Genomic DNA, 26,425 nt, shown 5'->3' with positions numbered 1-26,425 from the left:
TGTTCGGATTCTGATTAAAACAAACCAACCCTCAAAGAAATGTCATAGGTAATTATGGAAATTTCATTATGAACTGGGTATCAAATGGAATTATCAATTTGCTAAATGTGAAAACTTCATCGTTGCCTAAGAAAATAACTCTATTTTTAAGGTATGTATTCAGAAGCATGCAGTAGTAAAATGATGTGATATCTCAGAATTGCTTTAAGATACTTCAACAAAGAAATAAGAAAAAAACAAAGTGTGGCAAGACCTCAGTAGCCATTCTATCTGGATGATGGAAATAGGAAAGGTCATCATGCTATTCTTTCTGCTTTTGCCTGGGTTTTTACGTGTTTGAAAATTTTCCTCATGATATTTTTGAAATTTTAAAAGCTACTGGTGGCTTTGAGAGGCCAAGGCAGGCAGATCACTTGAGGCCAGAAGTTCGAGACCAGCCTGGCCAACTTGGTGAAACCCCGTCTCTACTAAAAATATAAAAATTAGCCATTGGTAGGTGCCTGTAATCCCAGCTACTCGGGAGGCTGAGGCAGGAGAATCGCTTGAACCTGGGAGGCGGAGGTTGCAGTGAGCTGAGATCACACCGCAGCACTCCCGCCTGAGTGATACAGGGAGACCCTGTCTCAAAAAAAAAAACCACTGATGGGGCAGAAGGGCAGGGAGCAGTCTGGACCCCACCGTGGTCTTTTCCTGTCCCCATAACCCTTTTCTAGCCCCTCAGCACTAAGCAGGTGGGGCCAAGGAGAGCACACAGGGAAGCGGCCACGGTGAGTCAGGCTCCTCCCAAGGGGCAAGCACAGAAATGGGACAAGAAGACCCAGCCTGACCCCAGTCTGGAGCTGCCAGCCCTGGCTTCATGAACCCACAGACCCCTATGCTCCCAGATGCCTCCCTTCCCCCTATAGCCCCTGCTCACCCCATCCGAGATGCTCTGCATGGGGAGAGGGGCAATGGCGGGGTCAGCGGCCAGGAAGAGCTGGGTTTCCAGCCCCAGACCCAATCTTTGGTAAGGATGTTCTAGTGTCAAACCCTGAACCTGTCCCCATCCAGGTGTCCTGGTTAGCAGCATTTGGGACACCAAGGCCTTGGTGAGGAACAGAAAAGTCAACACTCAACTTGGGCCCCCTCCTTCCTTCCCTACCCCACATGGAGCCACTTCCTCTGGCTGGGATCTGCCCAGCAAGGTCAGAACTGGACACTTCCACCACTGAGAAAGTCCAAGCCATAGTTCTCTAGCACCCTCCTCAGAAGATGCTAGAAGGAAGCCAGGGTTACAGATGAGAGCAAACACCATGCCCAGTCAGCCCCAGTCATAGCTGGGGCATAAAGGAGATGCTAAGCTCAGCCGTCCCAGAGACCACCCAAGGCTCAGAGAGTTAGGACAGTGCACCTCTCAGCAAGAGAAACTTCCCATCCCAAACTGTGTCGGACAACAAGGGCACACTTCCCCGCACCCCAGCACCTGCTACCCTGACTCCAAGGGAAAGATGAGAACCATCCTCAGGCAATCGATGCAAGAACAGCCCCTAGGCCCTTTGCAGAATCAGCTAACACCTCTCCCTCCAAAGCTCAGGGAACAATGGAAGAATCCCCAAGAGGCTGTGATCCCCATGCTCCTCAAATGCAGTTCCAGAAGACCAGGCCCTGCTCCTGTCCAGCCCTGGACTGCTGGGGTCCACCCCTTCTTAGCCGCTGAGTGATGGGGGGATGGGCAAGATACACAGAAGGAAAGCGCCTTTCACCTTCGGCATCCAGCATCTTGGGGATGTCCAGGTACTTCTCTGCCACATCAAAAGCTGTATTCAGATTTGTGAGTGGATCATCCTAGAGGGAGAAGAGGAGGAAGGGATGATAAAGTGAGAGCCACATCAAGTCACTGGCTACTCCCAATTGGGTGGTCACCCAAACTGGGGAGCAGAGCGACTTTCTCCCAGCCCCAGCTCGATCCTCAGGGGAAAGTTCCAGATGTGGAAGGCTGGTCTCACCACTGGGGCTCACTGGTTGGAGGTTTAAAGCATTCTCTTTCCCCCTTCAAGCTTCAGATTGTCAGGGAAATGGGGCGAAGTAGTCTGCAGCCTGAGTCGGGAGTAGGAAGGAGTTCCTAAGAAATGTGTGCTAGGAGCAGGGCACTGGCCTAGTCACCATCCATCCTGGCTTCTGGTTTCAGCTCTGCCTCCAACCAGTGGGACTCATGGGTAGATAACCTGACCTTAGCTTCTCCATCCATAACTCAAGAGTTGGAGTAGGGAGCTCTAAACTCTAGACTAGTCAAGATTCGGAGCAGGACCCCTCTGGTGCTCACATTCCATGAAATTTGGAGGCTCCTTTAGCCACAGCTTTGGACTCTTCTGGCTTCTGCTACTTTCTCAAGAACACTTAGCAGGGATTGGCAAGGATGTTGAGAAGCTGTAATCCTTGTGCGATGAATGCAACATAAACGTAGGTGGCATGTCAAATGGTACAGCTGCTGTAAGAACAGGATGGTGGCTCCTCAAAAAATTAAACATGGGATTACATGGTCCCACAATTCCGCTTGTGGGGAGATACTCAAAAGAATTGAAAGCAGGTTCTCAAAGAGATTTTTATACCTCCATTGTCCACAGCAGCATTATTCACAGTAGCCAGGAGGTAGAAGCAACCCCAGTCCCCATCGATGGACGAACAGATAAGCAGAACGTGGGCACACGCACAATGGAATATTACTCAGCCTTAGCAAGGAGGGAAATTCTGACATACACTGCAACATGGATGAACTTTGAGAATGTTATGCTAAGTGAAATAAACCAGACACAAAGGACACAGGCCGGGCGCACTGGCTCATGCCTGTAATCCCAGTACTTTGGGAGGCCGAGGCAGGTGGATCGTTTGAGGTCAGGAGTTCATGACTAGCCTGGCCAACATGATGACACCTGCAATTAAATACAAAACACCTGCTAAAATAGAAAAATTAGCTGAGTGTGGTGGTGCGTCCCGGCTACTCGGGAGGCTGAGGCAGAATTGCTTGAACCCGGGAGGCAGAGGTTGCAATGAGCCAAGATCACGCCCCTGCACTCCAGCCTGGGCAACAGAGTAAAACCACACCTCAAAAAAAAAAAAAAAAAAAAAGACAAACACCATATGCCTTCACTTTTATGAGGTTCCCAGACAGAAAGCAGAATGGTAGCGGCCAGAGGCTGGGGGCAGGAAAGAAAGGGGGATTACCGTTTAGTGGGTACAGACTCAGTTTTGCAAGAAAAGAGTTCTGGAGATGGATGATGGGAACAGTTGTACAATAATGTGAGTATATGGAATACCGCTAAACAGTAAGTATATTTAAAAATGTTTAAAGTGGTAAATTTTGTTTTGTATATTTTACCACAAGTTGTTTTATAAGTTTTTAATGCAGGGGGTAAAAAACCTTAGTGGAAGAGTTTCTGGCTGGGCCCTTCTCCTCCATTCTTGGTTCCCCAGACTAACCTAGAGCAAACAGGAAACTCAGTTTCCCTGTTTGCTAAAGGGAGAAGTATAGGGTAATAAAAAGATAAATACATCATCCGGGATGTTTTCAGGAGGAAATTGTTCTAAACAGAGAAGGTGGGGTCCTTCTGGGAAAGTCTCCAACAGCAGCCAGGAGGGTGAACACTGACAAGTAGTCAAGGTCATTCCCATCCAGGGCCTTGAGCAGCAGCTGCCAGTGCTCAGGTCCAGGTACACACACACCCACCCCACGTGAGTCCCAGGGACCCCAGGGCCCCATGCCCACCCATGGCTGCTGCAGGAAGGAAGAGCTTCCCAGTCGGAGCCCCTCAGCCCTCTCTCTCTATTCCTCAGCACCAGCTGGTCTTGCAACCTCCTTGTTCTCTGGAAGGGTGTTCCTGGTTCACTGTGTGTGCTAGGATTTGGGCTGGATTTTACTGATGATGATACTGAATTAAAAAGAGTGGAAGCAGGCCGGGCGCGGTGGCTCACGCCTGTAATCCCAGCACTTTGGGAGGCCAAGGCGGGTGGATCACGACGTCAGGAGATCGAGACCATCCTGGCTAACACAGTGAAACCCCATCTCTACTAAAAAACAGAAAAAATTAGCCAGGCGTGGTGGTGGGCGCCTGTAGTCCCAGCTACTCGGGAGGCTGGGACAGGAGAATGGCGTAAACCCGTGAGGCGGAGCTTGCAGTGAGCCGAGATTGCGCCACTGCACTCCAGCCTGGGTGGCAGTGAGCCGAGATTGCGCCACTGCACTCCAAGCTGGGTGACAGAGCGAGACTCCATCTCAAAAAAAAAAAAAGGGTGGAAGCCAGGTGCGGTGGCTGTGACTGTAATCCCAGCTACTTGGGAGGCTGAGGCAGGAGGGTCACACTGAGACCAGAAGTTCAAGAACAGCCTGGGCAATACAGTGAGACTTCATCTCTACAAAAAAATTACAATTAAAAAACAGAAGGGGGCTGGGCACGGTGGCTCACACCTGTAATCTCAACACTGTGGGAGCCCGAAGCAGGCAGATCACCTGAGATCAGGAGTTTGAGACCAGCCGGCCAACATGGTGAAACCCTGTCTCTACTAAAAATACAAAAATTAGCCGGGCGTGGTGGTGGGTGCCTGTCCCAGCTACTCGGGAGGCTGAGGCAGGAGAATTGCTGGAATCTGGGAGGCAGAGGTTGCAGTGAGCTGAGATCGCACCATTGCACTCTTGCCTGGGTAACACAGCAAGACTATGTCTCAAAAAAAAAAAAAAAAAAAAAAAAAAGGCTGGGCATGGTGGCTCATACCTATAATCCCAGCACTTTGGGAGGCCAAGACGGGTGGATCACCTGAGGTCATGAGTTCGAGACCAGCCTGACCAACATGGCGAAACCCCATCTCTATTCAAAATACAAAATTAGCTGGGCATGGTGGCGAGCGCCTGTAATCCCAGCTACTCAGGAAGCTGAAGCAGGAGAATCACCTGAACCCGGGAGGCAGAGGTTGCAGTGAGTAGAGATCGCGCCATTGCACTCCAGCCTGGGCGACAATAGTGAAACTCTGTCTCAATAAATAAATAAATAAATAAATAAAAATAAAAAAAACAGAAGGGGAGACAGAGACAGCGAAACAGGGAGAAATTGGCAGAGATAAATAAAAAGACAGAGAGGGATAGTGTGTGGGAGGGCGCTAACTGGGTATCAGAAAGAACCCCTGGACTTTCACCTCCCAAATGGCTGACGCTTCCAAATTCTTCAGAGTAAGGGAGGGGGCTCCAGAGCCACGGTCAGCACAGACCCCTTTATGTGGGGATGTCCAACAGCTGTGGAGGAACTGGCCACTGACACCCCAGCATACTCAAGCAGGGACAGAGATACGTGCACACCTGTCACCAAAGCCCATCGGCTGAATAGGAAGTGGTGATGATGCCTTCAAAAGAGAAAACTGCCACCTCTAGGATATTCCCCCTTGGCCACGTGTGATTTGGCCACACAGCTTCCCAGCAGGACAGGAAGTTTCTCTCTTTTTTTTTTCCTTGCCAAGCAGCTGAGGAGGTGGGCCAAGGATCCTCTTCCCCCAGGAGGTTAGCTGGGGAAGGGCTGGCCCCTGCTGTGGCGCCTCTCCTTCAGCAGATGGGCCCTTCCAGTGGACAAAGGCCTCAGCCCCAAGCTTCAGGTGACGGGGCAGTGTGTGTGGGGCTGGCGGAGGCGGGGCGCAGTACAGGGAAGCAAGTAGGAATCTGCTCCTTCCCTCCCTCAAGATCCTTTTCGGCAGCTTGCTATCCACCCGCCCGCAGCCAAGGGCCTGCCACCACCACAAGTTGCACAGCAGCTCCTGCCCCAGCAATACTAGACCTCTCCTGGCCACTGAGAAGCAAGACGCCCTTCCTGGAGGCCCAGGCAAGGCAAGAGCTACACTGAACACTGTGTTCTCCAGTGTCAAGGTGAAGTAGAGGCACATAAGTCCAGCCGCTCCTTGAAGCCTCCCTTGCCAAGAGATTTGAGCACAGATAGGCGACATTCCAACCCCAACTCCAGGTCACCAACTGGGGGCTTGGGAAGGGCCTTTCCCGGGATGGCCATGCCATTGCGGCCTCTTGGCACCAAGATGGACCAAGAGCGAACTTGGAGAGTGTGGTCAGAGGGTCCAGGAGGGAACCTGGAGAGTGTGGTCAGAGGGTCCAGGAGGGAACCTGGAGAGTGTGGTCAGAGGGTCCAGGAGGGAACCTGGAGAGTGTGGTCAGAGGGTCCAGGAGGGAACCTGGAGAGTGTGGTCAGAGGGTCCAGGAGGGAACCTGGAGAGTGTGGGCAGAGGGTCCAGGAGGGAACCTGGAGAGTGTGGTTAGAGGGTCCAGGACAGGTTTCTCCAAGGTCCAGGGCAGTGTCATCCAACCAGCTCAGACACTGAGAACCACCATGAGGCTAGAAACACAGCTCCCACTCCCACATCTGTCCCCACTCCACACATCCACTCAAGAAAAATCACTGCAGCTTCATGCTGAAGGCAGGAGTGAAACCAAAAGAAAATCCCCCAGCCAAACTTCAGCAATAAAGGAAACCAAATCCATGGATAGGATAAGCTGCCCAGGACCGCACAGGAAGTCAAGGACAAGGCGGGGATGAACTGTCTCTTAGAATATGTGTCTTCTCTTTACAAGTCCCGGAAAAACAGAAAGGAGAAACGTCATGTACCATTCCATCCCTCTGACCAAGCTGCTGCCGCAGCTGTGATATTTTTCCTGGCGGGCTGTGTATGTGTGCAAGAACACACACACCACGCACAAGGCTAATGAAGTTGCCCTAACAGGGAAGGTGTTTTTCTCTTCACTTTCAGTTGGAGCTCTGTCTGGCTATTCTAAGAGGCCAACACCGCTCAGGTTGGACCATGGACTGTCACAGAAAGGGTCCTAGTCCTGCTCTTTTCCCACCCCACCTGCCAGGGACCCAAAGTGGGAGGTCAGGTGGGCACACATACCTTCCGCAGCTTCCCGTAGTCAATCAGCTCGGGCCGGTGTCGGTGGATCAAGGCACAGAAGCCGAGGCCATCCTTCCAGCTGCCCGGGGAGAGAGAAGAAGGGGTAGGCTGGTAAATGAGGCTGAACAAACGGGAAGCCAAGCACTGACCAGGGCAAAGCAGGGGCCTCCTGGACTCCAGAGAGATGAACACAGAGCTTTCTGGGGCAGGAGTCAGAAGACAGGACATTTGTTCCTGCCACAATCCCAGGCACTGGGGTCAAGACTTTGTGGAGGGGTTGGTAGGTTGAGATAAACCTGCCATATCCAGCCCTACCCCCAACCAAGGCCTATGGCCCTAGTCTGCTGTTCCAGAGCCCTGGGCTGGGACTTCCTGGACAATTTCCTTGGGGGCGCTCCCAGTAGCAAAAGCATCAACCAAAGTTATATCAGGCAGCAGCCCTAAGACACTGCAGGGAGAGAGACAGGGGGATTCAGAGGGATGGTGACACCCCCTTCCCAAGGAAAGCTACTTCTTCCACCAACAGTCTCCACTTTGTTCTAAAGCTGAGACTGAGCCAGTCAAGGGGGTCTGGGAGCTCCCGGGGGGGCAGCCTGGTTCTGCGGGAGCCCCTCGGCCCCCAGCACTCACCTTATGTGGAAGTTCTGGATGTTGACGTTTTTGTAAGGGGCCGTCTTTCTTTGACACCACAGGAGCAGCCCTTCCTTGGCTGAAGTCTCTGTGGGGAAGGGGACGGGCAGCGAGGTCAGAGGGCTGACTCGGTGGAGGAAGGGACGCTGGCTCATGGAGGCCCCACTGTGACCCCCTGATGCCAACCCTCCTTCAGAGGGCTGAAGGAGGAGCCCTGGCCATCAAGTCTATTCCCTTGACAAAGTTTGAGAAGTTATTTGAGAAACAGAAAAAGCAAGCTGGGAAGCTTTTCAGAGCTAGTTGTGCTATACATATAAATTCTGAGGCAACAGTTTTTCCAACTTCAAGAATTATCTCCCCCTACTCCTTTTATTCAAAGAAATGGTAATGATACAAAGTAAGTCAGCAACCTCTATCAGGTTGAGGAGGAAGATTTGATTGATCTGGGAAATCTACACATCCAGGGGTCTCCAGACAGGGGATCCCACAGCCTGAGGGGTGCACACAGCTGAGTGAGAAGAAAGCATTAGGACTCCTAGACAGATAGTTTTTAATCTAAAAAATAAAAAATAAAAAAATAAAAAATAAAAATAAGGTCTCCCTATATTTACTTCATGGATCAATACTGCTGCCCTCTGTGTATGAAGGAGCCACGTGTCTGTGAGGTTAGGCAGGCAACTGAGGAGGCTCACGGAGCTCCCAGCACAGAAGAAAGACTGCAAACCACACTACCCCCCGATATGCTTTGGCTGTGTCCCCACCCAAATCTCATCTTGAATTGTAGCTCCCATAATTCCCATGTGTTGTGGGAGGGACCCAGTGGGAGATAATTGAGTCATGGGTGTGGTTCCCCCATACTGTTCTTGTTGTAGCGAATAAGTCTCACGAGATCTGATGGTTTTCTAAGGGGAAACTCCTTTCACTTGGCTCTCATTCTCTGCCTGCTGCCATGCAAAAGGTCCCTTTGCTCTTCCTTACCTTCCGCCATGATTGTGAGGCCTCCCCAGCCATGTGGAACTGTGAGTTCATTACACCTCTTTTTATTTATAAATTACCCAGTCTCGGGTATGTCTTTACCAGCAGCGTGAAAACTGACTAATATACTCCTGTGTTCATGCCTGTGAATTGGAGGTTAAGGTACTCCGTGGACTGGGTTCATGAATGATCTCATTTATTTTCAATGCACAAAATGGACTTTAAAATGATATTCAAGGGTTCCTACAAAGACCATAACCACCTAAGCAAAAGCAGACAATTTAAAAATTGGCAAAGCTAGTGCTTTTACTTAGCTTAAGCTCTTCGTCAGCTAAATCACAAGAGTAACACAATGATGACTTCAGAGCTGACAGGAAGCCCACCCAAAAGAATCAAAATCATCAAGAAGGCTATTTGAGAAATGGATTTACATCCACTGTCATTAACAAGAACCACACGCCAGGTGACTACTATGACCCTCTTTCCAACCACTTCAACCCTAAATACCAAGTACCCATAAACCGAACTTGGACCCCTGCATTGCTGTATCACAGAGTGTCAAACCAACATCTCCATCACAAAGCAACTGAATTGAATCCACGTTATTTTTATTAAGAAATTCCTCTGACTAAAAATGTTTATGATGTCTATGCCATTAAAACAAACATTTTAAAAATACTATCTCCATCTCATCTTGTAAAAGTTTGTTTCAGTATCTGTGTTTTATCATACACACGGCAATACACAAATATTATGCAAGATAAATACATGCATAGCAGACATAAAGCTCAAAAACTGCCCGAGTATGGAACCAAATGTAGAGATCACTTCTCCAGACCATGACGGCCCTTGCAGATCTGTGAAGTGGTCACTAGAGGGTGCTAGGGGAGCAGAGTAGAGGACGGGGTTAGCGCCCCTCCTGGCACTTCCTCCCAGCGGCATTTCCCCACCCTTTCAGATGAACGACCCAAGAGCCAGGTGGGTTTTCCAATATACTTCCCCATGGCAGCCTTGGGCTTTCCCAAAGTGGGGAGTTTCCCTGGGGCCAACATGCCTATGAGAATCAGAATGGCAAATAGTTCTTTTTTCTCCATTGACTGGAAGAGAGGGCTGATGCCCAATAAATGAGCAAGAAGCCTAGGACACGGCCCCTGATGAACGTCCATTGCCCTGGGTGTGGGAGTTCTCCAGGCTAAGCCCAGGGAGGGAGATGGGGTGGTGATGGCAGGATGGAACAAAGCGGAAACCCACCTTCCACGGAGATGTCCTGGATGGCAAAGCGCAGGATGATGGTCCAGATCATGCCCAGGGTCATCTTCACATTCCCATCCACGATTTCTACAGAAACAGCAGCACCACGCATCAGAAAGGGCCTCGGCGGGGACAGAATTAACACTCCCTCAGCACCCATAGCACTCCATGCCCCACACTAGGAATCAAAGACTCCAGAGCTCTACTTCTAGAGGGAAACCGGATTTCTGCTTGTTTGTTTTTGAGACAGGGTTTTCGCTCTGTCACCCAAGCTAGACTGCAGTGGCGCAATCATGGCTCACTGCAGCCTCCAAATCCTGGGCTCAAGCAATCCTCCCATCTCAGCTTCCTGGGTAGCTGGGACTACAGATAGGCCACCACTCTCGGCTAATTTTTTCATTTTTTGTAGAGACAGGGTCTTATGATATTGCCCAGGCTGGTCTCAAACTCCTGGGTTCAAATGATCCTCCCACCTTAGCCTCCCAAAGTGCTGGAATTACAGGCATGAGCTACCATGTCTGGCCTGGATGTTTCTTAAAGTTAATGCATAAACTGTGACAGGCGCTGGAAGAGAAGTCTATTTGGGGCACCAAAAAAAGGTGTAATCAATCCTAATTGGAGACAGTGGGTACATCGGGGAAGGCCACAGAGAAAGGGGCATTTGAAATCCTGATCTGTGTCCCCAGCTGATGAAGAAGAGGAGAGGATTTCTAAACAATCACAAATGTTCTGGCAATTCTGTGAGCTGGGGCTGTCTGGGCAATCACAGCTCTCAAAATAGCCACCCACATGTGGAAAAACCAGTGGAATCAAGAGACAGTCACAAACTTAAAGTTTTGTAAATTGCTATTTTGAACTATCCACTGACTCAACCTCACAATGCCATTAGTTTGGGTATTAAAACAGATTAAAAAAAAATCAAACAACAGCTTCAAGATCACAGCTAACAGATAACCCACTATATTTAGTCTAAGCAGCACCTTTTAGAGTTTTAGAATCTACAAGTTCTATGAAGTAGATTTTCTCTTTTTTTCTGTACCAGGCCTAATGGCAGGGAATACAACATAAATAAGCCCTATTTTAAGGAGCCCAATACAAGGAGCCATTTATGGTCTTGTGGTTGAACAAGTGATACTCAAGTGTACATTCCACACCCCTCACCACCTGCATCCAGACCAGGAGATAGTAATCTGGCCCATGGTAAGACACGCTCAGTTAAGAGTAAGGTACCCAAAGAATATCTTATTTTTTTCCCACCTACAGCATTAATTTTAGGGGAGACCCAATAGAACCATGAGAAGGATCCATTTCTAGGGAGTCTGACCCTATTTGCATCCCACAAACCCCTGAAACAAGAGTGGATTTCCATTAAGGACAGTATACCCTGACATCTTAGCCCCTTCCCAAAAGTGAAGGCAAAACTGTATGCTGCTCCATGACCAGCAGGGTGTAGTCCATGGAGCGGTGCTTGGCCACAGCCACCTCCCGGGGCGGAGCAGGTAACCCACCGAGTCTTCATGGGATGCTGAGCAAAGGAAGAAGTGTCCACTTTGGACATGGAATAGGATGTAACCCTTCTTGCAAACAGGGAAGTAAAAATGCCCTTCCCAGAGCCCCAGACACCAGGGGAGCACAGTCCCACATCCAAGCACTTGAGTTGGGGGGAAACAGAGAGCTGTAGCAGCATGCAACCCCTTTTGCTACTAAGCAACACAGCCAGCCAGCATTTTGCAGTCCACATTGTGGGGAGGCAGAGCTACTCTTTAAGAATCAGTTCATAGACTCGGCAGTGGCTCAAGTCTGTACTCCCAACACTTTGGGAGGCCAAGACAGATGGATTGCTTGAACCCAGGTGTTCAAGACCAGCCTGGGCAACATGACAAAACCCCATCTCTACAAAAATACAAAAATTAAATAGGTATGGTAGTGCCTATAGTCCCAGCTATTCAGACTTAAGTGGGAGGATTGCTTGAGCCAAGGCAGAGGCTGCAGTGAGCTGTGATCGCACTACTGCACTCCATCCTGGGCAACAAAGCAAGACCCTCTCTCAAAAAAAAATAAGATAAAACAAAAAAGTAAAGGAACCGGCTCATAAAGCTTTGATATTTTTAAAAAAGCACTTTCATTTGTGATTTCTAATGGTTTAAAGAGTTCATCTAAATTGAAAAGACAAAAATACCAAACTCTCAATAAATAAGCAAAAGACAAAAAACCATAAAACATGAAATACAAATAATCAATTCATAAGAATGTTCAATCTCACTTATAATCAAAGAAATAAGATCACCTTCCCATGCTATTAAATTAGCAAACTTAACAAACAAAGTTAGGCTGGGTGAAGTAGCTCATGCCTGTAACCCTAGCACTTTGGGAGGCCAAGGTAGGAGGATCGCTTGAGCCCAGGAGTTCAAGACCAGCCTGGGCAACATAGGAGACCTTGCCTCTACAAAAAAATGAAAAAAGTAGCCAGGTGCAGTGGTGCATACCTGTAGTCCTAGCTTCTTGGGAGGCTGAGGCAGGAGGACTGGGGATTGAGCCCAGGAGCTCAAGGTTGCAGTGAGCTGTGATAGCACCACTGCACTCCAACCTGCGTGACAAGCCAAGACCCTGTCTCTTAAAAACAAAAACAAAAACAAAACCCAAAAAAACCCAAAGTTGAAAAACCACATGCCTTGATGTCAGCAAGGCTACCACATTAGAAGTGTAAATTGGTTTAAAAAACAATAATAATAATTTCTGGGAAAGTAATCAATTAATCTGGGAAATAATTTGGCCACAAGGAGTATGCATCTTAAAGTTGCTCAACTTTTTGGTAGTAAAATTCTATCTCTAGGAATCTATCCCTAGTCAATGAAAGGAAATGCAGAGTAAGGTTTCTGTATGAATGCACTTGCTGCAAGGCTATATTTATCACAGCCCCATACTAGAAACCTCGCAAATGTACACAGTACACAGAATGACCAAGTAAATCCCCAGACCCCATATCACCCTCTGCTAAAACCTCCACAGCTTCCCACCTCCCTGAGAGTCAAAGCCAGTGGCCAGCAAGGCCCTCGTAGTCTGGCCGCCTGGGCCTCTGGTTCCCCTTCTTCCCCCTGCTCTTCCTTCCCCTCCCCGCCTGCTCAGGTCTCCCTGCAGCTCCCCCTCCCTAGATACCTACATGGCTTATCCCTGCCTCCTGCCAGTTTCACTCACATACCCTCTTCTCATGGACACCTCCCTTGACCACCCAAGTTCCTCCCTGCTTTGGTTTTCTCCATCTGACAGGTGTACATGCATATTTTCTCTCTTTCCCCTCTAGAACGTAAGCCCCTTGAGGGTAAGAATACTTCCTTCTTTGCATCATTGCTTAGAGTCCAGTATGAAGCCTGGCACAGGGAAAGCCCCCATCAGCATCTGCTGAGTGAATGAATGGGTAAACAAACACTAACCACAAGTGGGGGTATGGGCAGAGCTAACACCGGCCTGGGCCCCCTGAGAACACAATGGGCCTCAGTCTCTTCCAGGGCAGGGCCCAGGCCTGGGATGAAGTACGACAAACAGATGATGAGGCCAGGCACGGTGGCTCACACCTGTAATCCCAACACTTTGGGAGGCCAAGGTGGGACAGATCACTTGAGGTCAGGAGTTCAAGACCAGCCTGGCCAACATGGTGAAACCCCATCTCTACTAAAACAGAAATTAGGCAGATGTGGTGGCACATGCCTGTAATCCCAGCTACTCATGGGGCTGAGGCAGGAGAATCGCTTGAATCTGGGAGGGGGAGGTTGCAGTGAGCTGAGCATGCCACTGCACTCCAGCCTGAGCAACAGAGCAAGACTCGTCGCGAAAATAAAACAAAACAAAAAAGACAATGAATGCAGCCATTAACGATTACATCATGAGTGCTTAATAACTTAGAAAAATTGTTCAACATGGGAAACGGGAAAAGCAGGTAAAAAATTTCATAAACAGTGTTTAAAATATAAGGGGAAAAATTTTTAAGCCTAGAAAAAAGCTCTGGCGGTAATCCCATGGTTTGGCCTTCCTAGAGGTGGGACTGCAATGCTAGCCCTCCCCGGGTCCCCCACATGCTGCCCCACTCTGTCACGGCCAAACTGCAGGGACTCCCGCAGGCCCTGACCTCAGTGCCCGCGGATCTGCCATCTTGGAGCCCTTCTGGAGGGACTGAGAGAGGCAGGTGGCTTCTTTCTTGGGTCTTGCCTACTTATCCTCTTCTCCTTCCCCAGAAACTCCCCAGAGAATTTTGCTTACTGAATTCTCATTTACACCAAAGACACACTTTCACTCCAGAAAACAGGCACCAAGCACGAGCACAGAGAGTAGGGTGTGCTTAATTAGCAGCCCATGTACGCCCAGCCCCAGTTCCCACCTGACTCCCATCCCATTCACTCTCCTTCCCCTTCCCTGGCATGGCAGGTCCTGTATTCCAGGCCTCCGGCTTCTCAACGTTTGCAGCAGGGATGCCCCATCTCGCAGGCAGCTTTGTGACAGGGACTGCTTGGAAGGTTGGGCCCAAAGGGAGGGTTCCAAGGTCACAACTGGGCTTCGTGGGAAAAATCTTGATGACAGATTAACAGCGTCTGCCCTTCCTGGTCTACGGCGAGCTATGAAGCTGCTCGCATCCCCTGCTTACTGGGAACCTGTTTCTCCCTCCTTCTCCCTCCAGAGACACTGTCATCTGTTCAGTATTCAGATGGCAGAATGAATGCTGCAGAAATTCCATGTGACAGAAACTAGAACCCCAGGGGCCACCACCTCCCAGACCAATGCTGTGGTATGGCACCCACGGCCCCCTCCATCCTAAAGATACATGCTACCTCACTGACACCACCTCCATGCTCACAGCACCCAAACCCTCAGGCTCTACCTGCCCAAAGACCTTCAAATACAAAATCCTTTTTGAGTTCCTTCCCCTGGTTAACTACATTCCAACCACTCACCCAGGCCAAGTCCCAGTTCCATGAAGTCTACCCATTCTAGAACCAAGTATCGTAAGGGAGACCTTAAGGATGTGCTCCAACCTCTCCCTGATGTGTGGAAGTTCCTTGTCTCCAGCCTCCATGTGCACACCTTCAGGGACAGGACACTCATGACCCTCCCAGAGCCCCGGTTCCATTTCCCAAGGCTCTGCATGTTATCTAGAGTCCACCTCCCCACAGAGTACCTATTCTGGGCCTGCTTCTGCCCTTCGGAGTCAGCCAGAGGTCTTAGTCCTTGCACTGCATGATAATCCTTCAAAGACTTTGGCGGGGGGCTGAGGGGTGTCCCTGCTGGGCCTGGTCTCCACAGTCACAGCCTTCAGCAGCCCAGGATGGACAACCTGCAACGTTCCCCCGCCCCCCTTCCAGGAGAGTTCGTTCCAGGCGATCTGCCCGTCACCTTTTATTTATAATCTACATCAATAAACTCCATTTCACTTTTAAAAGCCCACAAAATGCTATTTGCTCCCTCATCTAGTTTCTTGGTTTAGCAGAGCGGCCACTCTGGCATGATCCTAGTGCTCAGCCTGATGGGAGCGGATGATTTCAGACCTGGAAGCAGCAGCTGAAAACACTGGCTCCTCAGGGCAGGGAGAAGGTAAAGAATATCTCATTTTAAAGGAGGCTTTTTGGCTGGGCGAGGGGGCTCACGCCTGTAATCCCAGCACTTTGGGAGGCTGAGGCAGGTGGATCATTTGAGGTCAGGAGTTCACGACCAGCCTGGCCAACATGGTGAAACCCCATCTGTACTAAAAATACAAAAATTAGCCAGGCGTGGTGGCGCGAACCTGTAATCCCAGCTACTTGGGAGGCTGAAGCAGAAGAATCACTTGAGCCTGGGAGGCAGAGGTTGCAGTGAGCCAAGATCGCGCCATTGCACTCTAGTCTGGGTGACAAAGTGAGACCCTGTCTCAAAAAACAAAAAATAAAGGAGCCTTTTCAAAATATTGAGAGAAGCTAGGCCTGTGTCAAAGGAAAAGGGAAAACCGAGGCCGCCAGGTGAATCACCTTCCCAGCACAGCAGCGGCAGTGAGATGAGAGTTCACGCCAGTGTTCCTCTCACTCCTCACCCCTGAGGCCAGCACCGCAGGGGCAGGCTTGATCTGCCATCTTATTACTGAAGACAGTTCCATGGGAAAGTTCTGTCCTGGGACCTGACCCGGGGAGGCAGCGCTGACAGGAAGAGGGAGGCCTCAGCTCTGGAGCCTAACCCTGGGTTTAACCCTGGATCTGCCACATAGAAGCAGTCTGGCTCGGAGCCTGGGCTCAACTGACGACACTCTTCCACTCTAGCAACTTTTCTGAGCCTCAGTTTCCTTAACTGTAAAACGTGGCTGGTGATACCCATCCTACGAGTCCATCGTGACGGTAGCAGGAGATGGCCCCTGTAAAGCATCCTGTCTGGCAACACAGAGCTGGTACTCGGTGAGTGCTACTCTCTTCCACCTTCCCCTTCCCTGCCCTCCTCCCCCGCTTTGGAAGAGGCTTTAAAGAAAAAACAAGTTGTTTTTTAAAATTTAGTTGCCAAATTTTTCTTTTCAAAAAATCTGGATTTCTGGCTTCTTTTGAAAAACCAGAAGATCTAGCAGCACCGGATCCACACAGCAGCAATTTCTTACATCCACAAGGTGCCCATCCCGCTTAGGACATGATTCTGCAGCTCGCCACAGCCCCCCTACCCACCCCTGCCACTGACCCCTGAACCACTTCACAAATTCTCTACACTCCCCTGCCCCGGGGGCATCTGAGCCTGCACCAACCACCTGGGTGACTGTCTTTGGCCTCCCACGCCTGCTTAGTTATAACTTTTTCTGCCAAGTCTTGAATTGCTCCCTAATAAAACAAACTGTTCTTTTCTTATAAGGCAGAGAACATCTTCCTAATCATAAAGCAGAGTATACTGCTATATGTAAATCCTTTGAACATTTATTGAGCACCTACTGTGTGCATCATGCTGCTAGGAGCTGGGGCCACAGGATGTAGAAACCATGCTTTCTGCCTTTGGGAAGCTCATAGCTGGTCGGGGAGATGCTGGAATCCATAAGGCACCTCCCGTGACCACCTTGGGCACTGGCCTGAATTCCAGATAAGGCCAGAGGTGAGCAAATTTTTTCTGTAGAGGGCCTGATAACAAATGTTTCTGGCTCTGTGGTCCATACAATCTCTGTAGCAACTACTCAACACTGCCATTGAAGCACAAAAGCCACTGATGATACATTAACATGGGTGTGCTGTGTTCCAATATTTCCAAAAATCCGAGTCAGATGGACTTGACCCCATGCACTGCAGTTTGCTGAGCCTGTGTTAAAAGTTCTCCATTTGATGTATCAACAAAATATCCCTCCATTTCTAGAAGAGAGGGGACTGTAAGCTTCAACCAGAGAAGAGGTCTGCTCCTATGGACCTATCAGGAGCAAGACCCCTGCCCCCTCCAAGGAAAGGCCACTCTCTGAGGGCATTTCTCTGGTGTCAGAAAGACCTGCGTTTGAGTTCCGGCTTTGCCGTTTATTGGCGGCAGAACCTTAAGGAAGTAACGTAATCTCTTTAAGCATCTGTTTTCTTATGGCAAAATTGGGAGAATTAATTATGAGAGCTACCTCATAGGGTTGTTGGAGGATTAAGTATATGCCACAGAGTGAGCAATCCACTCTCACAGCCAGGGTGTGTCTCGAATGAGTGAGATTCGTTCGTTTTCAGGTCTCTGACCTCACGCAGCAGGTGCCCCATAAATACTTGCTAAATCCACGGTCACAGGACTGAAGGGGCCTGGATAGAATATCTTCTGCCTGCTCTAAACGACCAACTCTCAATTTTTCAGAGCCACCACCACGCACACAAGAAATTACACTATCTTCTTTTAATCATTAAGGACATCCTAGTAATAGCTTTTTTGGGAAGTGTTTCTAAGTAAAAGTGAAAGAGTTAGGAAGCTACACTGCAGGGAAATGCTATTAAAAATGTTCCTACAGACTTCAGTCTTGCCAGGACCCCAGGGGAGTCTCGGGGCAGCCTCCGGCCTCCACCAGCCTGCGTCTGCACACCCTTTCCAGCCCACACACAAACCCTCTGCTCCAGGCAATGCTGTGCAGTCAGGCCTGTGGATAGGGGAGGGGGCATGCCACACACACAGAACTCCACAGAGCAAGGACATGGCTAAGCTGGTGCAGGCATGGGAACAGGGGTCTGAGTCCTTGGTTTTGGGCAGCGCTGAGACCAGAAAAGCGCTGTTGCAATACAAAGCACCCACAGGCGACCAGATGGAGGTGTTGGGGACCCACTGCCCAATGCCCCCAAGTGATGCAGGGCCCAGGAGGCAGCTCAAAAAAGGCTGAGAGAACCAGGGGGGACAAAGAAAATCAGACTCCTTAGGGCCACCAGAGGCAGGCCTTACTCACCTTCGGCTCCAATGGACACCAGTTTGACGCCTTTGCTGGCTATGAAATCCAGGGCCTTGTTGACGTTGGAGATCTTGTGCACCCTCATCTTGCCTCGCTCTGGCTTGGCCAAGCGTTCACCTGTTTGGATCAAGAGGGAGGAAAAGGAAGGTGAGATGCTATGAGCCAGGGGCCAGAGCTACTATCACTACACCCTCATCCAAGGCATAGCTTAGCTAGGCAGGAGCGTGTGCATGTGTGCACGTGTGTGTGTGCTCACATGCCGCTCAGGGGCTGGAGAATGTCACCCTGGCAGGGAATGGAGGGAGAATCTACCCTGCCTCTTCTTTCTTCTGCTTCTCAGGTCCAAACCTGCTTGCATCCACTCAACATTTATTTATCGAGCCCCTATGCATGCCAGGGATTTGGCTGGGTGCTAGGAATAGGGGGGTGAACAAAACAGTTTCTTGCCTTTATGTAATTATAGTCCAGTAGGAGAGACAGACCTTAAACAGAGAAACACAAATAAATATATACAATGAACATATACAAAGAAAGATCCATGCTCTTCAAAAGAGGAGGAGGAAGAGGAAGGAGGAACTGAGGACTGGTCAGGAAGGTCTGAGTCTTTGCAGCCAGGCAAAGAAAGCAAGGAATGACGATCAAGGCAGAAGGAATAGTACATGCAAAGGCCCTGAACTCCTTTCTAGCCTTCCCTGTGCCCTGGGAGCAGGGTATAGGTTACTCAAGTATGAACTTCCCTGGTATTTAAATGGGCTGCCTATAGCAGCCCATCCCCATTTGAGAACTGCAGTTCTTGTCCTGTTATGCTGCCTCCCATGGGCACCCACGGCTCAGCTCCAGGTCAACCCTCCACCCCCACCTCCAGACTCCACACAGTAGCTTCTGCTGCTCAGGTTTCAAGGTCAGAACCTTCAAGAAAATAGAGGTAGAGGAGCTGGCTCTCCAAATACCCCCACTAAGAGTGCTTTTATCCCAGAACAACAAGCATCCAGGAGCCTCTGAGAATTTTCTAAGTGCAGCATGTGGCCATACCTAGGAAAGGGGTACATAGCTGTCAGGGTCTCTAAGGGGCCAAGGACCCCAAAAGGCTGAGACCCACCATCGCAGAGCCTGGAACTCAGGCCCCTTGTGCCTGTCCTGATCTCCTGACCAGCCCCACTGTCTCCCCAGCAGGCCGACAGTCTGGCTGTGACAGCTCCAGGGACCAGCCACTGGGATTCTGGGCTAGCCCACCCTGTCAGAGCAGCACCTCTCCAGGTGGCTTCCCAGCAGCCCACTAGCTTCTGGAGGACAGCAGACTTCCTGCCACAGATGGGATCTGGCTGTCAGCTCCCAGAGAAGCACAGCTGTTTTTTAAATTAAATCAAGACTTTCCACTTGGGGCCCTCCCAAGACTCTGGCTGCAGCCCAGCAAGGTACCCCAGCATTTCCTGTCCAGAGGAGATGGCACAGGGGCTCCCTCCTCACAGGATGGATGCAGGCAGCACCATGTCCCTCCCTGGAAGGCTGCTCCTGCTACAGCCCTAGCCCTTGGGGCCTGTCCAGCTAAGTGGAGTGCCCCAGCCATTCAGCAGCTGCGCACTCTGGCCGGAAGGGGGCTTCTGCAAAGGACAGTGAAGGAGACAAGGGTTAAACATGGGAGAACGGGAGAAGCTTCCCAGACCTGGGCCAGTGGTTCTCAAACGTCAGTCAGCACAAAATCACCTGGAGAACTTGCTAATCTGTGGCTGTCCCACCCCTTTCCCCCTCTCACTAAGTTTGTGATTAGGAGGGCTGGGGTAAGGTTTGGAAATCGGCATTTTGACAAGCAATCCTGCTGATTCTGGCGTGGGTAGTCCAAGGACCACACTTTGAGAATCTCTGTAGGCAGCATCCCCTCCTTCTCCTCATCCTGGGGCATCCTACCCATCTCCGACGATGATCAGGAGAAGAAGGTGCCCCAGCATTTCCTGTCCAGGGGAGAACAGATCATTTCATAGAACAGATCCTCCCCAGCCTTGGGAAAGAGACACATGCTTCACAGACACGCACAGGTTTCCCTGGGCACAGGTCAGACCCATGCAGCAGGAACACACTGGGTATCATGCAGACAAGCCCAGCTCTGGGCACTCAGTCGTTCTAATGTTCCCGGAGCACCACCTACATGTCTGGTGCTGTTCGAAGCACCTGGGACACAGAGAAGATGGCCTGCCCCAAGGAGCTGTGTGGAGCAGAGAAGAAAACAAGCGAACCAAAAATGATTACACTTTGTGGTAAAAGATACAGCAGAGGAATTAATGGGGTATTAGAGGTGCTGGGGAGCTGGGCAGGGGGTGGGAGGCAGTGGTGCGGGCTGGGCACAGCCCACTCAGATTAGGGGACTGAAGGGTGAAGAGGAGGGGTGAAGCCTTCTTGAAGGACACCCTCAAGCTGTGTTTTGAAGAATGATAAATAGTAAGGCCAGGTTTGTTTAAAACTGGGGAAGGGTAGTCGAGGAGGTAGGAAGCAGGGACATTCTAAAAGGCAGTTAGAGGCTGGGCACGGTGGCTCACACCTGCAATCCCAGCACTTTGGGAGGCTGAGGCGGGGATATCACCTGAGGTCAGGAGTTCAATACCAGCCTGGCCAACATGGTGGAACCCTATCTCAAAGAAAAAAAGAAAAAAGAAAATAAATAAATAAATAAATAAAGGCAGTTAGAAGAAAACAGCATGGTGGCTTCTCAAAAAATTAAACAGAATTCTCATGTAACCTAGCAAATCCACCTTGGGGAATATACCAAAAAAGAACTGAAAGAGGGATTTTAAAAGTATTGTGTACACCCGTGTCCCAGCATTATTCACAATACCCAAAAGGTACGAACAACCCGAGTGTCCACCAACAGGTGAATGAACAAAATGTAGGCAGCCATTTTCTATCTGTAGGGCATACGTACAATGGAATATGATTCAGCCTTAAAAAGGAAAGGGATGGCGGCACATGCTCCAACACGGATGAACCGCGAAGACATTCTAGTAAGTGAAATAAATCAGTGTCACAAAGGGAAAAATACTATATGATTCTACTCGTACAAGGTATACCTAGAGGAGTCAAATCAGAGACAAAAAGTAGAATGGTGGTTGCCAGGGGAGGGCCAGGGGGAGAGGGGAGCTAGTGTTTAACAGGTGTAGGGTGTCGATTTCAGACGGTGAGGAGCCCTGAAGATGGACAGTGGTGATGGCCGCACAACAGTGAGTGCATGCATTTAATACCACTGCACTGCAACCTTTAAAATGGCTAAAAATGATACATTTTTGTTATATATTATTTAACCATATACACAGGTTTTATCTGAAAGTAGGAAAAACTACTTTTAAAAAAAAGGGCAGTTAGAGCTTGTGCAAAGGCACAGGGAACAGAAAGTGGATGTCATCTGAGGAGAGCTGCACGTTCCCCGCCCCCACCGCCAACGGGCTGAGGATCTAAGGTCTGATACCTTTTTGGGAATAGTGAGTTGAAAACAAAGCAGGTGCCAGCTCATGCAGGATTCCATAAGCTATGCTAAAGAATGTGGCCTGCAGGCTCAAAGCCCTGGAGAGGCACCGTGGGCTGAGGGCTGTGAGCAGGGAAGAGCGTGACCATATTTGGACTGACTGTCGGGCGAGCCCTCTGGCTACAGCGATGGGGGTGGACTGCCAGGAGGAGCTGGGGTAAAGGCCTTTATGGGATCATCTAGGTGAGAGTTGACACAGGCCACACTGACACCACAATAGTAGGAGTTAAAAGAAGGATTGAGAAGAAAGAATCAGAATGAACAGAACATCAGTAACAAGTTGCAAAGAAGAACTGTCTATGATCCCAGGTTGGGTGCAGAGAACAAGACTCTGGGAGGGAAAAGAGGTTTGCTAGGGCAGGAGTGACAAGCACAGAGTTTTGGACATGCTGAGAGGACCGTGTGGGACACTGGGGTGGAGACGCCCAGCGAGGTTCAGCATTTGAGAGGTGGCTCAAGGGAGAGGCCTGGGCTGGGATTAGGTCTAAGGCTCACTGGCATCAAGGTGAAGAGAAAGTGAAGACAGTAGCTAACATGGCCCAGCGTATCAACCAAGGCTAGACTCACGGGACTCCCACTCTTTACGGGATGGTAGCAGAAAGGCATTCATAAGCAGGATGAGATGTGTGTTCCAGTAGAGCTGTCCCTCCAGACATCTGGACAAACCGGGGGCTGGGGAATGGCCTGGGTCACCTGGATACAGCTAGATAAGTAGTAATGGAGCCAAGATTTGGAGACAGTACTGGGAATGGCCTGGGTCACCTGGATACAGCTAGATAAGTAGTAATGGAGCCAAGATTTGAAGACAGTCACCCATGGTTAACATTCTTGGCCACAGAATCGCACTGGGGTGGAGAAAGAACCTCAGTTCCTTCAAAGCCTCCCTTTTTTTTTAACAAACAAGGATGCTGAAACAGAAAGGCAAAGCAATTTGTCCAAGGCACCTGGATGGCTGGCACCAGAACCAGAACTCAGACCCACGCTCCTAGGGGGAATTCATACATGTCATCCCCAACTTGTTTCAAGAGTCCCAAAACCAGCTGCGCCCATGGACAGAGTGATGCCAAGGTGTCAGGCAGCACCAATAGACAGCATCTCGTCCTGGGCCAGGGTCCGCCTCACCTGAGATGACCTCCAGCAGCAGCATGAGCTTCAGGCCATCCCGGAAGTCCTCTTCGATGTTCTCAATCTGCGTCCCCGCCTTCCGGAGGTGGGAGTTACACCATGCCGTGAATGTCTGGGCAGAGAGAAGAAGGGCAAGTGGTCAGGACACTGGTGTTGTCATCCTCATCGGACAAGCTGTTTAACAGTGCCGGGGGGTGGGCGGTGGACACCTACTCAGCAGAGCCTCTCAACAGAGTTGCCCCACCATGGTCTCATTCACAGCGTCAACCAAGCACTGAGCTCCCCATAGGGCAGCAGCCAAGGGACCCTACACAGAGCCTGCTACATGGGTGGGAGCAAGCAGGATAGATGAAGCAGCAAATTTCCTTAACATCCGCCTCCCAGCCCTCTCTCACAGACATCATGCACACCCACATTTGAAAATGCCACAATTCCATTCTTATAAGTTACCTCTTAAGTTATAAGACTTAGTTTCAATCTTCACAGTTCTAAGACAGAGTAACCCAGAAGTAACATATTAAGCCCTGTTGATACCTTAGGGTAAATTAGTATATTAAATCATTTCATTAGCAGCCAGCTAAGAGAAAGGAGTAATAAGTTTCACTGAGAACAGAATTCAAATGCAGGGTGTCAGGATAAGGGGGAAGAAGAGTAAGCACCCCAATGTGTATCTGTGTGTGTTTGGGGTGGGGATAGGGGCACCTTAAGCTGCAAAAGCATGAGGAGTTCCAGAAAGGGAACGTAAGTAGGTTAAATCAAAGACCATCAGCTTCATAGTTCTCTATTAAGCAGATCATGATCAGGTGAGGCAGCAACTAAGCCATCCTGTGCCAACAGCACCACCTGGTGGTTCAAACAGAAACAGGGTGTCTCAACAAACATGAGAAAAGCATGCATCTCAGTTTTACACACCTAAAACAGGTATCTCTCTCCAGTTGTCTCCAGTCTATGGCAACCAGAGAGAAGAGCTCCCTTGCTTTAGATCTAAATCATTCATTGGCAACTCCAGACTTCTCTGCACCAAATGGCACTACCAATTACATGGGGCTTACCCAACACCAGAGCCATTCACCTCTCTTCCCACCTGCCCTGCAAAATTCAAAGGGTGGGAAGAGTATCATTCATGTGATAGTAGGAACCACACTAGAAATACTCTTCCTCATGGGAAAGGTCACAGCCTCATGCTCCCCACCCCCTTCCTCCTGCCCTGGGGAACTCCGAAGTTGAACTGGCAATGAGTGGGCAGGAAGAGGGAAGAACATCACATCAGCGACTATTAGGGGAAAAGAAATAGCTGCTTAGATTTAGAAGCAAAAGTTGAAGAGCCTGTGAGCAAGAAAGAGAACAGGGGGACAGGAGCTATCACTCCACACAGGCAGGGAGAAAGGGACAACATTATGATACCCCATGACTCTGGGCTTAATCTTTCAATCATGTCTCACTAGTAACTTACCAATACGGAATACCTGTCTCTTCCTGCAAACATATCTCCACTCTGCAGGCCAGCCTACTCCCATGATGAAGAGAAACAGCGTATTGTGCTATCCCAGAGCTTTGGGAAGACTGGCACACAAATCGGGGGTGGATAAGAGACATACACTGATTTCCAATGTCCTCTCTATCTTGCTTGGCTAACTCACTCATCTTTCAAGACTGGGTAGAGATATCACCTCCTCCAGGGAGCCTTCCTGATAGGCACCTACTATGTCTGGGCTGGACATACACCCACAGTACCCTGCATTCACCCATTATGTCTAGCCACTTGTCATCTCCACACCCCCAGCCTGGGAGCTCCTGGAGGTAGACACGCAATGTTCACCTTCATATCCCAGAGACCCAGGGCACAGAGTCAGGGGACACAGCAGTGAACTAAACAGCAAAAGTCCTTGCCTCTGTGCAGCAGACATTCTAGTGGACATAAGAATTGTGGAGCCAGGTGAAGGAACAAGTGGGGAACTGGATGCAAAGCTGAGAGGGTCCTGGGAGATCCAACTGTACCTTGTGGGTGAGGCTGAATGCTCTCAGGGCAGGGAGTGATGGGACAAACAGGGCTCTTAGGGACCCTCTGGACACAGAAGACAGCTCGGAGGAAAGAGGACACAACAGGGGAGGGAAGCATATGTATCAAGCATCCTTCCTCCGGTGCTGGCACTGCACCTTTATCCTTTAGCCTTTATCTTTATTTTTAACTTCTTTTTATTGGTAGAAAAAATATTAAAGGATTTTTAACTCTTTAAAACAAATATAATTTATTTTGGTTTTGCACATTCCCTCCCAGCTGACACTGGTCTGCCCAGTGTCTTCAAGCTGTGCATTCACACTGCAGTGTGCGTTCACACTGGGGTGGACGGTCTTTTCTCATTTATCACCAACTTGGCCATCCCCAGCACCCAATCCCAGGCCCCCAGCACTGAACCTTCAGCCTAAGGTTTTCTATTCCCTTGAGGGGAACGGTGTCAGCCCCAGCAACTCGAACAGACGCTTTCCGGTCCAATGTGACCTGAAACACCCGGGGTCCTAGCAGGCACCGCCCTGCGCCCGCCCAGCTGGGGGCTGTAAATTCTCACTGTTTACTACCCAGTCGTGGAGCGGGTTGGGGGTGAGATAAAGGAGGAAGAGGCTGCTGTTGTAAAAAGACACTGCTTTTGAAAGAGGAAAAGCGCTGTTGAAAGCAGCCAGTCCCCTTTCCTGGAGAAGCCAGGCTTAGCCCTGGGAAACAAAACACACCTGTGTTTGCTCGGGTCTCCTGGACAAAGCACTGGAACACGGCTTTACTAAAACCCCCAACCCTCAGAGGCCCCACAGATTACTGCCTTGAAGGGGGCTCTGAGCACCTCTCAAACTGCAAAGTTTCCCCGACAAGCAGCACCCACCGCAAAGTTGAGGCAAGAGGAGGAAATGGTGACCCGGTGATCAACAACGTGCCCTTCGGGATGCATCAGAGCTGGGTTCCGTCCTCAGATCCACTATTTACTGGCTGTGTGACCTTCAGATTAACCTTCCTAAACTTCAGTTCCCTTTGCAGTAAAACAGGGACAGTAAGAGCGCTTCATAAAAGTTAAAAAGATTAACTCAAAAAATATCCGTAAAGAACTTGCCATTGAGTAAATGCTCAACGAACAGTGGGGAGGAGGAAGAGGACTAGCTCCCCACAATGTTCCCAGGACCAGGTCTCAGAGGACTTGCTCTTGCTCCCCTGCACTCCCAGCCCCATCCTCTCCCTGCCCCCAGCCACCAAACCCTCCTGTTGTAGGTCCCACCCCACCACGCACGGTACTGTTTCCAAGATGACAACATGCGAGCTTTTTGAACCAGTGCCGGTGTGTTCGTGGGAGAGGGCTGGAACTGTGGCGTGTTCGTGGGAGAGGGTGGAACTGTGGCGTGTTCGTGGGAGAGGGCTGGAACTGTGGCGTGTTCGTGGGAGAGGGTGGAACTGTGGCGTGTTCGTGGGAGAGGGCTGGAACTGTGGAGTGTTCGTGGGAGAGGGTGGAACTGTGGCGTGTTCATGGGAGGGTGGAACTGTGGAATGTTCGTGGGAGAGGGCTGGAACTGTGGCGTGTTCGTGGGAGAGGGCTGGAACTGTGGCGTGTTCGTGGGAGAGGGCTGGAACTGTGGCGTGTTCGTGGGAGAGGGTGGAACTG

The 26,425-nt window shown here is 50.0% G+C and overlaps 2 protein-coding genes across 4 annotated transcripts in view; both read right to left on the bottom strand.

Annotated features, from left to right (window-relative positions):
- ZFP36L1 (ZFP36 ring finger protein like 1) overlaps positions 1–26,425 on the bottom strand; it is a 242,883-nt gene that overhangs the window by 119,479 nt on the left and 96,979 nt on the right. The window lies entirely within an intron of this gene.
- Positions 1–26,425, bottom strand: part of ACTN1 (actinin alpha 1) — a 108,160-nt gene that overhangs the window by 28,819 nt on the left and 52,916 nt on the right. For all 3 annotated transcript variants that reach the window (XM_050797009.1, XM_050797010.1, XM_050797012.1), the window contains exons 2-7: positions 22,782–22,896; positions 18,146–18,265; positions 9,769–9,855; positions 7,543–7,630; positions 6,913–6,991; positions 1,743–1,824 (exon numbers count right to left, since the gene is read on the bottom strand). In XM_050797009.1, the coding sequence (XP_050652966.1) occupies positions 1,743–1,824; positions 6,913–6,991; positions 7,543–7,630; positions 9,769–9,855; positions 18,146–18,265; positions 22,782–22,896 (571 nt within the window). The remainder of the gene's footprint in view (positions 1–1,742; positions 1,825–6,912; positions 6,992–7,542; positions 7,631–9,768; positions 9,856–18,145; positions 18,266–22,781; positions 22,897–26,425) is intronic.

Source organism: Macaca thibetana, chromosome 7 (assembly GCF_024542745.1).
Source record: "Macaca thibetana thibetana isolate TM-01 chromosome 7, ASM2454274v1, whole genome shotgun sequence".
Taxonomy (NCBI): Eukaryota; Metazoa; Chordata; class Mammalia; order Primates; family Cercopithecidae; genus Macaca; species Macaca thibetana.
Note: the sequence above shows the minus strand (reverse complement) of the source record. Positions and strands in the feature narration are given on the sequence as shown.